Below are 16632 nucleotides of genomic sequence, written 5' to 3'. Positions count from 1 at the left end.
AGAAATAAAGCAGAGTGATACTTAACTTTTTAATATGTAATATGCTGATATTTTCTTATTTTACTCTATTTTATTTTAGGCTTTTTTTATTTTTAATGCCAGCCTTGATGCACTCTATTGTTTTCATGACCCACCAATGGGTCACACAACTCACAGTTGGAACAACACTGCCCTAAAGGGTTATTATTGCAGCCTAAGGAAGTAGGCTCCATTCAGTTAATTAGATAAGGCACTGAGAGAGTGACACCAGAAGCTGCTGTCTTTGTTTGGAATCAACCAAAATGAATTATTTATAATTAATCAACCAGTATGTATTATTTGTACCTTGCATATAGGAGGTTCAGCTCCACCTGAGGCTTTTGGGGTAGCTGAAAAGACAAAACATTTGCTGTATTCACAGTCATGCACCATTAACTGAGCTTCCAAAACATTAACTGAGCACTTACTATGTTTCAAATACTGTGTGAAAGCCTGAAGGTACACAGATAAGTCACAGACAGCTGTATGGGGGCAACACACAAGAGAGCCAATATTTAAGTCCAACACAGCAAATGTTATGACAGATGTGAGAACAGAACAGAGTGTTCTGGGAGCACTGAAGAAGAGTTTGTTAATGGCAGCAGGGATTATGGAAGGCTTCCTGAGGGAAGTGATTTATGCTGAGTCTTGAAGAACAGGCAGGAGTTGTCTAGACAGAGTGAGAAAAAGCAGGCAAAGAAGAGAGAATAGCTCATGTGAAGACACAAAGGCAAGTGATAGTAGGTGAAACTCAGAAAAATTGAAACAAGGACACGTGGAAGAAGATGAGTCAGAAGAGGAAGCCAAGGAGACGTGGGCCATGATGGTCTGAGTGCCAGGCCCGGTTGTTTACAGGATGGGGAGCCATGAAGACTTTTAAGCAAGATGACTCAAATTTGCTTTTATAAAATACCACTTTGCAGCAAGGTAGAGGATGGTTTGGAGGTGAGCAAAGCTGGTGAGAGACCAATTAGGAAAATGACAGAGATACTGGTTTATGATAAAGCTGATTCTGGATACCCACATTTTTTGGCAAAGAAATCACATCCCTTCTGAAATTACTGGCATGTGAAAATTTTAGTTCAGGGATTTTTATTTCAGTAGGTGAAAGAGACAAAGTATTCCTGCGAGGAAAGTAAAAGTATTCCTACAAAGGAATACTTTGTCTCATAAGTATTGTAGAAGAATAATACATAGAAATGTCCATTTGAATTGCCTCATTTATCCTTCCTCACCAGTAAAGGTTGAGGCCCTCACAGCCTGCTCTCTTTTCCCATTTTTCTTTTTTCTTGGTGAGGGCGGGGAGGAGGTGTGGCTTATTTTCATTTATTGACCTGACTAATGGGTACGTAGGTGATCATTCTGTGAGAAATCATTGAGCTATACATTCATGTTTTACCTGCTTTCTGTGTGTGACAATTCAATTTTCTGATGTTTTACAAATTGCTATTACAATATAAGTCTATTTGAAACTTATGAAAAGGAAAATAGGCAAATGTCATATATCTTTTCTGGTTGCGGCCTTGCACCCCACTGCCCTCAGGGAAACTTGATCTGACTTCAAGTAGCCTTTTGGAATTAGTCCCTTCTGAGCCTGTCCTTTTCTATAATGTCCAAATGCTTAATGAATGCAGTTGATAAACCTTGTAATAATGTGTCAGCAGCATGATACTTCTTTCATAGAATATGCATGAACTGTGTAGAAACAATTCATTGTCCCATCAGAGAAGATGCAAATTTCATTCTCTATGAAAACAAAGATGGACTGTCATGAGAACGCCATCAGGGCAGTGAATATGAGGAGAGAAGAAATAAGAGACAATCACGGGCGTTTGTAATTATGAAGAAACCACTGTTTTGTTTTGTTTTTTTCTGTAGACCTCCTCTGTGGACAACCATTATTTTTTTGATTCAACTTTTATTTTAGATAAAGGGGGTACATGTACCAGTTTGTTACATGAGTATATTGCATCCAGGAAGTGAGCATAATACTCGATAGGTAGTTTTCAACCCATGCCTCCCTCCTTCCCTGCCCCCTCTAGTATTCTGCAGTGCCTGTTGTTCCCATGTTTATGTTCATATGTTCCCAGTGTTTAGCTCCCTCTTATAAGTGAGAAGATGCAGTATTTGGTTTTTTAATCCTGAATTAATTCACTTAAGGTTATGGCTTCCAGCTCCATCCATGTTGCTGCAAAAGACATGATATTTTATGGCTGCATAGAATTATATTGTATATATGTACCACATTTTCTTTATCCAATCCAGGCACCCAGGTTGATTCCATGTCTTTGTTATTGTGAATATAGCAATGACCATACAAGTGCACGTGTCTTTTTGGTATAATGATCTATTTCATTGGGTATATACCGAGTAATGAGATTGCTGAGTTGAATAGTAGCTCTGTTTTAAGTTCTTTTAGAAATCTCCAAACTGATTTCCACAGTGGAAATCCACCCACAGTGGATGAACTAATTTACACTCCCACCAACAGTGTATGAGTATTCCCTTTTCTCAAACTGTAAAAATCCTAGAAGAAAACCTAGGAAATACCCTTCTTGACATCAGCCTTGGCAAAGAATTTTTAGCTAAGTCCTCAAAAGCAATTGCAACAACAAAAAAATTGACGAGTGGGACCTAATTAAACTACAGAGCTTCCACAGAGCAAAAGAGACTATCAACAGAGTAAACAGACAACCTACAGGATGGGAAACAATATTTGCAAACTATGCATTTGACAAAGGTCTAATATCCAGAATCTATAATGAAATTAAACACATCAACAAGCAAAAAAATAAATAACCCCATTAAAAATGGGCAAAGGGCATGAATAGAACAGCATTTTTTCATATGTTTGTTGGCTGCTTGTATGTCTTCTAAAGAAAAAAAGTTCATCATCACTAATCATCAGAGAAATGCAAATCAAAACCACAATGGGAAAAACAACAGATGCTGGCAAGGCTGTGAAAGAAAAGGGAATGCTTATACCCTATTTCTTTATTCATTTGTAACTCCCTTAAATTTCATCCGTAGGTAAGTGCTCCCTCAGGTGAGAACAGGCCTCATTTCATTTTATTGGTATTTCTCCCCTTTCCATAGGCTAAACTTCTTAGAGGGAAAGATGGAGGAGTAGGGAGCACCCACATATGTTTCTGCACATAAGAAAAAATAACCTGAAATTCACATCATAATGTCAGGTCCAGCATCTTCAAATCCTTACAAAAAAGATGCCCAGTTACAATTCAAAACCATGAACACAGAATGACTATTTGTTAAGGCCAATGTGGAAAGGAGAGTGGTAAGGAGCAAACCTTAATATATCATAAAAGTAGCTTTTAGTAATCATTGAAAAATCCTTGATTCAATATGACAGACTTAAGTTTTTTCATCTCTAGTGCCCACACAATACGCTTAGTATTCAGAAGCATTTTATCTAAGCTGGAAGCACTCTAATGACAATTCAGAAGCCTTTACTCTCTCCTCAGGAAGCATTTCAGTTAGGACAATGGTGCAGAACAAGATGCTGGTGTAATAGGTAAAGAATTTGCATGAACAAAGCATAAATAGACGCACAATCAGGTTTAGCTTGAAGACCAAAAGCTCAAATGCTTTTTTTAACCTCTTCTCTTTCAGACAGAATTTTTCACATTCCATTTCTGAAAACTTTTCCAAACAATGTGAAAGCACAGTAAGGAAACTGAATAATAAAACACTGTAAGTATTTGCATGCAAGGAAACTCAGAAGTCATATCTTGTTCTGTGTGCACCTTATTATCAGCATCAAATTATTTTCTTTTGATACAAGTCTTGGTTGGGGAGCTGCTGCAAAGCATCTTTTAATAGTTTTAAAATGGGAATTTTTTCTTTGCAATTGGCATCAAGTTGATCAGGTATGTCTTTCAACTGTTTAAAAAAACTATTTTAAAATGTTCCTTAATATTTATTCTACAATTATATTAAAGCCTCCTCAAAAATTAAAACTTTGCAGGGATGTTGATGTCACCAAAGGCTGATATAACTGATAGCTTCATTTGTAAGAATTTTCCCTAGTCACATGGTCAACATTCCACAGAGATTAACTAACTGCAAACGTAGCTTAAAAGTAGCCACTTCCCTTAAAGGAGACTTAGGCTACCTCGACAACTATGCTCCTGAGCTTAAAATTAGTCTTAATGCTATCGCTACCACATACACTGGATGGAAGCTATATTTCTGTTTTACTGACTAACTTTTAACACTTTTCTGCTATAAATGCTGGCTGCCTTGGCATTTCACTTATCTTCAACTGTAAAAGAGCATGCCTCAAAAGATAATCCCAGTGTCCCTGTGGCACATTTACTAAGATTTAGAAGTTTTATTATGCCCCCATGAGTCCTCCAGACTACAAAACTAGATGTCCCTCGAAGATACTTTGCCAATCTCTTTCTGAAATTTTCTCTTCTTTTCTTTTCCTATCAATCTCCAAGTTAAAGACAGATGCTTCAGGGTGGTACGGTGGAATGACCCTGGACTTTGGGGTTCCATTCCAAGGATATGAATCTTTGGAAGTAACCTTCCTGTAACAGTATCACTGGCAAAATTTATCCGTTTTGAGACCTTTCTCCTCATCTGTAAGGAACAGCAGAAATACCATTTGGCTTTCAGAACCATGAGAATGAAGGAAGTTGCTAAGCAATGCGACAACACCAAGGGTAAATAAGTATTACTGTCTCCTTCTTTTCCTTTTCTCGCAGTAGGTCTGGCACCTATATCCTCCAGTGGCCTTTTCTTCACCCTTCCCACTCTTCTTGCTCAGTATTCTATCAGCAACCTTCTATGTAACTCTTTTGCAACCACATGACTTTATTCTTATCATCAAGAAAACATTTATGGATATAGTTAATAATAGCACCAAGGAGTGGTTTGAGGGGAAGGAAGACTTTAAACCATCCTCAATATAATCCTCACCAGTCCTCACCATAAACCTTCTCAAATGAGCATATACAACCTTAAGTTTGCTATGCTATCACTGCTTTAAGACAAGTCCCTAATCTCTAGCATCTCCAAAACTAACTGAAATTAACATAAAATCTAAGTAAAAAGAGCATTCTCCTTATGAAAGCATTTTATGATAATCTGCTACCTCCTACTTCCCACCAGATAGCCATTCCTCAGTCCCTAGAGTTTAGAAATTCTAGAGCCAGCCACTAAGCCTTACCTATTCTCCCCAAGATAACATGTCCTTACCTCTATGGCTGGCCCTATTGTCCTCCTAAAATTCCCATCTTTTCTCCTTTCTTTCTTGTGACTGGAGCAGCGGTGCTACAGCTCTCCTTCCTCTGATTCAATATTACTAAGCCCATGCGAGTCCATTCATACTCCCCGCATAGCTTCTAATACTAAAGACAGCTCTGTGCTGGGCTTTGTCAATAAGCATGATGCTGCCCTCAGGAGCCATCCCAGGACACAAATATAAGTAAGAGCAGGTGGGCATTTAGTCTGAAGACAAATCACCGGGGAGAAAAATTGCTAGACGTATGCCCAGTAGGGCACAAAAAAGAAAGGACAAAGGACCAGACAGCAAGAGGAAGTGAGAAAACATGTTTGACCTCTTATTGATATAAATTTAATCAGAAATCATGGCAGAACTTTCAGAAGTTTTGCAATAGTGCTTCTAACAGCTGAAGTAGTTTTGATAAGGGGAAAGGAGTAAAGGAAATCAGGAATAGCTGGACAGTTTTCATCTAATTTAACAAAGGCTATTATTTTGTAGGAATCATCCAGAGAACTTACTTAAAATGCAAATTCCTGTGCGGTGTCTCTAGAGATTTTTTTTTTCAGGGTTTGGGGTAAAGCCAGGAGTCTGCATTTTAACAAACAGCCTGGCGATTCTGATGGAGCTGATCCAACGACCACACTTGGAAAAACAATGAGAGAGTGAAGTTAGGGGAAAGGTCTCTGAACTGTGATTATGAAGACCTCATGCTGCCACTGTCACTATCCCCAAGAGACCTTGGACAAGTCACTTACCTCCTTCAATCTTGGTTTCGTTACCAATAAAATGAAAGGATTCAATGAGATGGTCTTTAAAAACCTTTTTTTTTTTTTTTTTTGAGACAGAATCTCGGTCTGTCACCTAGGTTGGAGTGCAGTGGCATGATCTCAGTTCACTGCAACCTCCACCTCCTGGGTTCAAGCGATTCTCCTGCCTCAACTTCCCAAGTAGCTGGGATTACAGGCGCATACCACCACGCCTGGCTAATTTTTGTATTTTTAGTAGAGACCGGGTTTTGCCATGTTGGCCAGGCTGGTCTCAAACTCCTGACCTCGGGTGATCTGCCAGCCTCAGCCTCCCAAAGGGCTGGGATTACAGGCATGAGCCACCGCGCCTGGCCTTAAAACCTTTCTAATGCTAAGACATTTATGATCTATTTTCTTTAATAGTTCTTTATAACCATCTCCTCCCTTTAAAGATTAAAAAATGATAATTATATTGATGTCTGTGAGAAGAGGACAAACAAATGTGCTGGTTATAGCAATATTTAATAATAAAACACGAGAGGTGCCTATGCAGTCTTCTGTACATAGCAGCAGCCCTTCCCTAGTTCCAAACTGGGCTCCACAATACTCTAACATATTTTCGGAGTCCCAGGTCACAGATTTTTTTTCTTTTTAAAAATCTGTGTTCTTTCCCTTCAGTATTGTATTCTTCCAATTTATTATCTCCTCCACTCACTGAACTAGGTATGCACTTAAAATACAAAACATAGGAAGTTAGCTTTTGGGAGTAGAGAAAAATATCCTTTTAATGTGTAGGAACCATAAGGTTCCTCATGTATTATACAAAAATGTATTATAAATACATATATGTAATGGCCTTGACAGAAAAAGTATGCCCATTTCTCCAGTTCCTAAGATTGTATTAGCAGAAGATGGTTAAAAACAAAAATGTTTGTTGAGCCTACATGCATCATGCTGTGTGTTCATTGTTCCTGTATCCTCTCAGTTCCTTTCAGAGCTATAATCATCCTGGTTTAGAATTATTAACTCTACAAACATGTGTTGAATGAACACTCTGAGCCAAAACTGTGCTAGGCACTGGGATTTCAGAAATAAGTAAAACCTAGTCCTCTGTTTTCAAGAAGTGAATAGACAATTAGAGAAGATAGACATGCATCATCACTTAATTGCAATATGTTTTGATAATTGCAATTGTACTAAGTGCAGCTCTGGCAGGGGGATAAATAATACTTGGGTAGTATAATCAAGAAAGCCTTCATAGAAGAGCTTATCTTTACAGATGAGGAGGAATTCACCAGAGAGATGAGGAAAGGAAGAAAATTCTAGGCGGAAGTATGTACAAAGACAGAGGAGTGAAACAGTAGAACTTATTCAGAGAGCTACAAGTCATTTTACGTGACCAAAGGGAAGGTTGCCCAAGTGATCTGCAAGAGCTAATTTTAAGAATCCCTAATATTGATTGCTAGAAGAATTATTCTAAACATTCTACGTGTATGAATGCATTCAACTCTTAGCACAACTCTAACATAGAAGGTATAATTATTATCCCTACTTGGCAAATAAAGAACTTGAGGCACACAGATATTAATTAAGTCTCCTGGGATTACACAGCCTGTAAGAGCCGTGCTAGGAATGGATCCCAGCAGTCTTGCTCCAGAGCCCATTCTCTGAATTCTGCAGCACTACTGCTTCTTAGAGATGAGGTTGGAGAGATAGGCAGAACCCAGACCAAGGAAGGCCTTGGAAGTCATCACAATGAGTTTGGATTTTATCTCATAGCCAAGGAGAGCCTGGGGCAGGTTTGAGTTCGGTAAGTGAAATTAGTAACTTTGTATTTGGGAAAGGCCATTCTAGAAGGAACATACAGAATGGACTAGGGAGAGGGCTAAAATTGGAGAAAGGATATCGGGAAGAAAACTAATTGCTCCATAAGAGAAGACAAAAACCTGGGCCGGGTGCGGTGGCTCATGCCTGTAATGCCAGCACTTTGGAGGCCGAGGCGGGCAGATCACGAGGTTAGGAGATGGAGACCATCCTGGCCAACATGGTGAAATCCCGTTTCTACTAAAAATGCAAAAAATTAGCTGGGTGTGGTGGCATGCGCCTGTAGTCCCAGCTACTCGGGAGGCTGAGGCAGGGGAATCGTTTGAACCTGGGAGGCAGAGTTTGCGGTGAGCCAAGACTGTGCCACTGCACTCCAGCCTGGTGACAGAGCGAGACTCCGTCTCAAAAACATAAAAGAGAGAGAGAGGAAAAGACCCCAAACTCAGGAAGTATCAGCGGGGTTGGAAGGGAGTGGCAAAGGAAGGACTGTTCTTTCACTAGGGACAAAGTACCTCTTAAGCCTCCCTCTGTCTTTGACACATACCCCTAAAGAACAATGTTTTCACCATCTCTTCCTATTGTCCACAACTATATTCTTCCTCTGCTCCTGAATTTCTAATAATCTATCCTTGGTTTCTATTTCTCGATTGGACTATTTGATTAGCTAGGGACTTAAGTGCAAACAAGTCCACCAGTAGCTAATGACTTTCAACAACATGAGCCTTCCAATTCCATTTGTGTCCTACTACATACAAACAGCTTGGTAGCAGTTTGGTTGGCAACTAAATGAGAGATAAATAGCTAAGAAAATGCCAAGAAAGGATTATTTTAGATTTACCAAGCATAGATTGTCTTTCTAAACTTGTTTTCCAAAGAAAGTCATCCTTTGTAAACAGCTTCATTAAGTTTTTGTATCAACGTTTTATATATATATATATATATACATATGCATGCATATATAGTATATATGTGTATATATGCATATATGTGTATATATGTACATATATGTGTATATATGTATATATGTGTATATATGTACATATATGTGTATATCTGTATATATATGTGTGTGTATATATATATATGTATATATAGTCTAAATGGCTTTTCATTCCCTTCTTAAGGTACTCCTACATCAAATCAGAGTTCTCAAATAATTTAACAAATAAATGTAAGGCTGAGGCTATTATGGCTTTGATTCCTTTTGTTTCTTTGGCTTTAAAGAAACATAATTATTGAATTTTTTAATACTCAGGGAAAATCTCTTACCTCAAGCCAATAATTCTTCTTACAGTTCTTCTGCCATGCCTGCTGAGAGTGAACTGAGTGGCTGGGACTATGAATATGGTTTCTGCTTACCCAAGACACCCCGATGTGCTCCTGAACCAGATGCTTTTAATCCCTGTGAAGATATTATGGGCTATGACTTCCTTAGGGTCCTGATCTGGCTGATTAATATTCTAGCCATCATGGGAAACATGACTGTTCTTTTTGTTCTCCTGACAAGTCGTTACAAACTAACAGTGCCTCGTTTTCTCATGTGCAATCTCTCCTTTGCAGACTTTTGCATGGGGCTCTATCTGCTGCTCATAGCCTCAGTTGATTCCCAAACCAAGGGCCAGTACTATAACCATGCCATAGACTGGCAGACAGGGAGTGGGTGCAGCACTGCTGGCTTTTTCACTGTATTCGCAAGTGAACTGTCTGTCTACACCCTCACCGTCATCACTCTAGAAAGATGGCACACCATCACCTATGCTATTCACCTGGACCAAAAGCTGCGATTAAGACATGCCATTCTTATTATGCTTGGAGGATGGCTCTTTTCTTCTCTAATTGCTATGTTGCCCCTTGTCGGTGTCAGCAATTACATGAAGGTCAGTATTTGCTTCCCCATGGATGTGGAAACCACTCTCTCACAAGTCTATATACTAACCATCCTGATTCTCAATGTGGTGGCCTTCTTCATAATTTGTGCTTGCTACATTAAAATTTATTTTGCAGTTCGAAACCCAGAATTAATGGCTACCAACAAAGATACGAAGATTGCTAAGAAAATGGCAATCCTCATCTTCACCGATTTCACCTGCATGGCACCTATCTCTTTTTTTGCCATCTCAGCTGCCTTCAAAGTGCCTCTTATCACAGTAACCAACTCTAAAGTTTTGCTGGTTCTTTTTTATCCCATCAATTCTTGTGCCAATCCATTTCTGTATGCAATATTCACTAAGACATTCCAAAGAGATTTCTTTCTGTTGCTGAGCAAATTTGGCTGCTGTAAACGTCGGGCTGAACTTTATAGAAGGAAAGATTTTTCAGCTTATACCTCCAACTGTAAAAATGGCTTCACTGGATCAAATAAGCCCTCTCAGTCCACCTTGAAGTTGTCCACATTGCACTGTCAAGGTACAGCTCTCCTAGACAAGACTTGCTACACAGAGTGTTAACTGTTACATCAGTAACTGCATTATTGAATTGTTCTTAAACCTGTAAAAAAAAATTACCTGTACCAGTAATTTTAACATAAAGGGTTGGATTTAGGAAATTATTTATTTTTAGGTACATTGGGCAAGCGACCTCTACCTAGTAGAAAGTGTAATCTATGACCACTGCCATACTAAAAACTATTTGTCATTGATACATGGCATAAATACCAAAGTTGAGAGTGTTCAGAAATTTTTATAGAAATTTTGACACAGTAATTTTGTTTGATGAATCTTTTAAAAAACTGAGGAGGTATTTTGCATATCTTTTTTTCATTTTCGTAATTTGTATTGCATTCTATAAAAATATTAGTTCATAACAGATCAGAAATGTAAAATAACTGGTCTTTTTCCTCAGGTAGTTTCAAAAACACACTCTAGAGATGCACTGTCCAATCCGGTAGCCACTAGCCACATGTGGCTAAATTAAAATTAAATAAAATGAAAAATGTAGTTTCTCAGTTGCACTAGCCACGTTTCAAGTTCTCAATAGCTACATGTGACTAGTGCTTACCATACTGGACAGCACAGACACAGAATATTTTCATCACCACAGAAAGTTCTATCTGTTCTATTATAGAGACTCTTATCTATCCCCTATCTGGATTCTACTTATTTATAATTTAAGGTAAACATCTAAAAGCACATTTCAGCCTATTTGCTTAGTGAAACATTAAGCCGTAGACTGTAAACTCCTCGTGAGTAGGAACCCTGTCTCAGTGCATTTTCTTTTCCTGCTTCCTACCTCAAGATCTTGGCAATGGTACACTACAAATGTGCTGAATTAGAATTACTCTGAAGTTATGAAACATATAATGAAAACAATTTTTTCTAGAGCTTATATTTTTATTTGAATGAAATAAAATGTTTAAATATTTAAAAATAATTAAGTTTCATCATTTCTATCCTTTGGAGAGTATAGGAAAATACATTCAATATTTGCTGGAAGATATTTTTACTTATTAGAATTGTCTCTTATAGGACAACAAAACTATGATTTTAACTACAGTGTTTTTTGTATGCTCCTTTGACTTTTTTAAAGTAACTCTTATTGAAAGCTAGTTCTATACCAAACATCTTGAAAAACGTTATATAATGTAACCCATTTAATCTTCATAAAACTCTATGATGTAGATATTATTCACATTTTATAAGAGAGCAAAACCTACAATTTGTCCAAGTTCTCAAAACAAATAAAAGATCCAACTAATAGAATTTAAACTCAAAGCTCTGATTCAGGACCCCAGCCTCTAATCACTGTATTTTACTGACTCCCATATTGGTAAAACAGTCAGCTAAGGGTTTAATATGCATTCAAAGTTCCTTAAATGTTTCCCAACATTTTATTATGTTTTCAAATGTGCAGAAAAATTGAAAGAATTGTACAGTGAACACCCATACCACATCACTTAGGTTCAATAATATTTTACCATATTAGATTCATTACATATGTATATAATTATCTATTATTTATCAATTCATCTTATTTTTGATGCATTTCGGAGTAATTTGTAGACATCAGTAATTAGCCCTAAACATTTTAGCACTCTTATTACTAACCAAGATATTTACGTTTCTAGATAAAATTTACATATAATGAAATGGACAAATCTTAAGCATACCATTTAATGAGTTTTGAGAAATGCATACACCATGTGACCCAAACTTCTGACCCAAACTTCTATCAAGGCATAGTAATATAATATCATCACCCTCAGAAAGTTCCCTCATGCCCCTTGCCAGTTAATTCCTGACCCCCGGCCCCAGAGGGAAGGATGGTTTCTTATTTTTCTCCTACCAATTAGTTTGTCTGTTCTAGAACTTCATATAAACACAATCATATAGTATATACTCTTTTGTATAAGACTTCTTTGACTCAACCCAATGTGTTTGCTACTTATCCATGTTATTGCTTGAATATTGCTGATTAGTATTACATTGTATGAATAGAACATTGTTTCTATTCTTCTATTAATGAATATCTGTGTTATTTCCCATTTTTAGCTTTGAGATTTTATTATATAAATGTATAGACATAACTAGACACTCTACACATCCAATCTGTTTTCAATCCTTATGCCACTGTGCAAAGTGATTCAGAGAGATCATAACATTATAAATTTTATAAAATCTCTTCTCTGTACTGTGTTTTTCACATTTCTGATTTTTCTGCTGCATAACAAGTTACTTGTCTTTATTCAGATGCAGGCCTCTCTCATAAGCTAGTGTTCTAAAATTTGTCTCAGTAATATAACAGAATACTAATTAGTCATGTTGCTGTATACCTAACACAAACTTTCTGTTTCATATATAAATCCCAGAACCAAAACAGCTAAGTAAGCAAAAAAAAGCACAAAGGAAAAAAAGGGAAATAAAATCTATTCTTGTGGAGAAACTTTAAATTACACACTCAAATGCAGTTTGAGACCAAGCTACTTGTACACATACTCTGACAATAACTTTCATGACCTTTGCACAAAAACTGATGTTTATTTTCTACATTATAAGTTTTAACACATGGAGTTACAGTTTATTGCCTCCCTCATTCTCATTCCCATATTCTTCAGTTGCTAAGATTTACCGGTTATTCTTTTGAATTGTCTTCTACACCAGTTTATATTCCAGGGCCAGGCATGGTGGCTCATGCCTGTAATCCCAGCACTTTGAGAGGACAAGGCAGGAGGATCACCTGAGGCCAAAAGTTCAAGATCAGCCTGGACAACATAGGGAGACCCCATCTCTACAAAAATTAAAATTAAAAAATTAGCCAGATGTGGTGGCAACATGCCTGTAGTACCAGCTACTCAGGAGGCTGAGGCAGGAGAATCACATAAGCCCAGGAATTCGAGGTTGCAGTGAGCTGCGATCATATCACTGTACTCTAGCCTGGGCAACGAAGTGAGACCCTGTCTCAACAAAGGAAAAAAAAAACTTCCCATGTAAATGTAAACTGAAAAAAAAAATTGTATTCCTATTGCCACACCCACATCTCAGATCATTTTCCCCTTACTCCTGGAGTATCTCCCTAATTTTTATTCCTATCCAATCTTTCCCATGTCCATATGCTCATACCTACTACCACTGATTAATCATCATAAAATCCGATTTCACCTTATTATATACCGGCAAAAAAATCCTGAGCAATTCATCAGACCTATAAATTTAAATTTTAGAGCTTAGCCTAACATTCAGAGAGCTCTAACTTTATTTCTACTGATCTACTTTAAATCTACTAACTTTATTTCCTGCTGATTTTCTACATGAAACAAACTGTTCTAATCACTTTTCCCTAGCCATGCCCTATGAATATCCATGCTGGAGCCCATGCCATTCTTACTGTCTGAATACCTTACCCCTTACCTGTCCTTCCCTGCATCCTTTAAGGCCCTAAAACAAGCCATAGGTTCATCTTTTGTATCTTTTTTCTTAAAAAAAACAAAAACAACAACAACAAAAAAAAAAACAACCAGAGTCTCACTGTGTAAGCCAGGCTGGAGTGCAGTGGTGCGATTAAGGCTCACTGCAGCCTCTACCTCCTAGGCTCAAGTGATCCTCCCTCCTTAGCCTCCCAAGTAGCTGGAACTACAGGCGTGCACCACCATGCCTGGCTTTTTTTTTTTTCTTGTAGAGATGGGGTTTAGCCATGTTGCCCAGGCTTGTCTTGAACTCTAGTCTTCAAGAAATCCTCCTACCTTGGCTTCCCAAAGTGCTGAGATTACAGGCATGAGCCACCGTGCCCAGACTTTTTTATTTTTTAAAAATTAAACTCTCTTTATTTTCTCCTTAATCTACTATAGTCAAGACTCTTCCTTTATCCAAAATAAAGTAAGGCATAAATAATGTATAACCCACAATGGTCTCTCTCTTTGGACTTTTTTAGCATTTGTCCTCTGCATCACTCATTTGTCTCTTACCCTACACTGCTGGGTATTATTAATTATCTTTACAAGCACCCCTCTTATCCACCTATGATAGGAGTTTTTTTAATGATACACTCATCTCTGTTTCCGACTATATCTAGAGTCTTACACATCAGAGATGATTAATAATTTTTTAGCTGATTCACTTTTATAACTGAAAATAAAATTGTCCTACTTAAGAAGCATTTCCTATATGAGATGGTCTCACAGAAAACATGTGTATCCTTATTCTGTATAATCTCTCATACCTAAATCATAAAAATGCAATACTTGATAAATTTATATCTCTATTTTATATTTTTAACCAACATTTGATATTATCACTGGTAGGTTGCAAAATGGCTAAGAGGGGTTAATTCATCTGGAATAACTCATCTAAATTTACAAAATGATTTTAAAAGGCAATGGTATTTTTTCCTCCATTTATAACATTTGCTGTAAAAGGCATGATTTTGGTTTCCTCAGATTGTAGTAAGTCCACATGTAAATTAAGAATCTCTGTGACAGAGTTCAATAAATGTGTTTATAATTAGAAATAATGTTTTCCTCAAAATGAGCAATATTTTTATCTTTTTCCCCCTAAAAGTTATTACCTAGGGCTTTCTACTTATAATTTAGCTGTCTAGTTATAAATCACAACATTCTCACCTGGCTTAGTGTGTATTTACATGGAAACCAGGATAATATTAACCTACTAATATGAGTCAAAATAAAATCTCCCACTAAATCCCCTCCCTTTTTACCCACCACAATTAACTGATGCTATTCACTCTAAAAGTTATTCTTTTTCCTACACAACCTAAGTGACTGAAACTGAGCATGTCAATTAGATTTCTTGCTGCTCTATGGAGACTGAGCTACAGAGGTGATTATTTACATATATTATAGCCATGACTGAGGTGTTCTGCACATCGAGTAAAATAGGTAAATGTACCAGACAAGGTCAGTTGGTCAGTCCCTGAGAGACTAACTGTAGGAACTCAGCAAGATCTTCTTAGTCTACAGAGAGAAGAAGAAAGTATGTAAGAAAGAGCTACAGCTTAGGTCAGGCGTGGTGGCTCACACCTGTAATCCTGGTACTTTGGGAGGCCAAGGCAGGCAAATCACTTGAGCTCCCAAGTTCAAGACAGGCCTGGGCAACATGGCAAAACCCTGTCTCTACAAAAAATACAAAAATTAGCCGGGCATGGTAGTGCATACCTGTAATCCCAACTGCTTAGGAGGCTGAGGCATGAGGATCTCTTGAGCCTGGGAAGTGGAGGTTGCAGTAAGCCAAGATAGCACCACTGCACTCCAGCCTGGGTGACAGAGCCAGACCTTGTCTCAAAAAAAGAGAAGGGGAGGAGAAAGGGAAGGGAGGAGAAACGGAGAGGAGGGCAGGAGGGGAGGAGGAGAGGAGAGGAGAGGAGAGGAGACGAGAGGAGAGGAGAGGAGACGAGAGGAGAGGAGACGAGAGGAGGAAAAGAAGGAGGGAGAGAGAGAGGGAAGAAAGAACTACAGCATACTAACAAAAATACTTGAGAAATTCTCAAAGTATACTGACATAGAAATTTCTCTACCCATAAAAGACCTTAGAAATGACATTTGCCAAGAGACTGTCTTTATAAGAACTTAAGAAACTTAGAGTATTTTGTTATAAAAATGCAATAGGAAATGTTTACCTTGGATATAATAAAGAGGTTCCTGAAAGTAAAAGTAGTATGATATCAAAGCCAAGTCTCAGGTAAACTCTCCTGACTTACAGGGCTTAAAGAATAATTTTCTCTTTTAAAATGAACTAGTGTCTCACCCTATCTTTACTACACAGGTTAAAAATGTAGGTAGTGAAATCAATTTAGTGAGTCAACACCATCAATTTTTTAATGAAACAAAACAGAATCAAATAGATGATGTCGGGAAGGCTATCATATGCTAAAGGCAGCATGATTTTCTGAAACTTTTGTTTCATTTGTGTTATGTGTGTCAGTAGACATGCAAATATATACTGAGTTGTTAAATTGTATTTCTTAGTGTAGATTCTGGCCAAAAAATGTTAAAGTCACTGTTCAGATGTCTTCTCAAGAACTAGGATTTTTCCTAGCATTATCTGAGACTATTAAAAACGTAACAGATCCAAAATAATTTAGTGATCTCTTAATTCTCTCTGTAGTCACCAATGAAACTATGTAATTGGTTTATGTTAGCATGTAAGGAAAATTGTTATTGTTGTTTTGTGATAAGCATACATTTAAATTAATTTTTTGCATTTTTAAAAGATGAGGGGCATGAGGGCAAGCAGAGAAACAAATGAAACAACCATGACTTATTCTTTAATGATAAAGTATACTACACAAATAAAGAGGCCCAATATAATAACAGTATTTGTAATATACCATTTAAAAACTCACTAA

The 16632-nt window shown here is 37.4% G+C and overlaps 1 protein-coding gene across 1 annotated transcript in view; it reads left to right on the top strand.

The window, feature by feature from the left end:
• Positions 1 to 11208, top strand: part of LHCGR (luteinizing hormone/choriogonadotropin receptor) — a 64137-nt gene extending 52929 nt beyond the window's left edge. Inside the window, exons 10-11 of the mRNA XM_003262367.2 lie at positions 3649 to 3729; positions 9134 to 11208. Of these exons, the coding sequence (XP_003262415.1) occupies positions 3649 to 3729; positions 9134 to 10286 (1234 nt within the window). The 3' untranslated portion in view covers positions 10287 to 11208. The remainder of the gene's footprint in view (positions 1 to 3648; positions 3730 to 9133) is intronic.
• The last annotated feature ends 5424 nt before the right edge of the window (positions 11209 to 16632 follow it).

This window comes from Nomascus leucogenys, chromosome 14, assembly GCF_006542625.1.
Source record: "Nomascus leucogenys isolate Asia chromosome 14, Asia_NLE_v1, whole genome shotgun sequence".
Lineage (NCBI taxonomy): Eukaryota > Metazoa > Chordata > Mammalia > Primates > Hylobatidae > Nomascus > Nomascus leucogenys.
The sequence above is the reverse complement of the archived record's forward strand: the minus strand, read 5'-3'. Positions and strand labels throughout refer to the sequence as shown.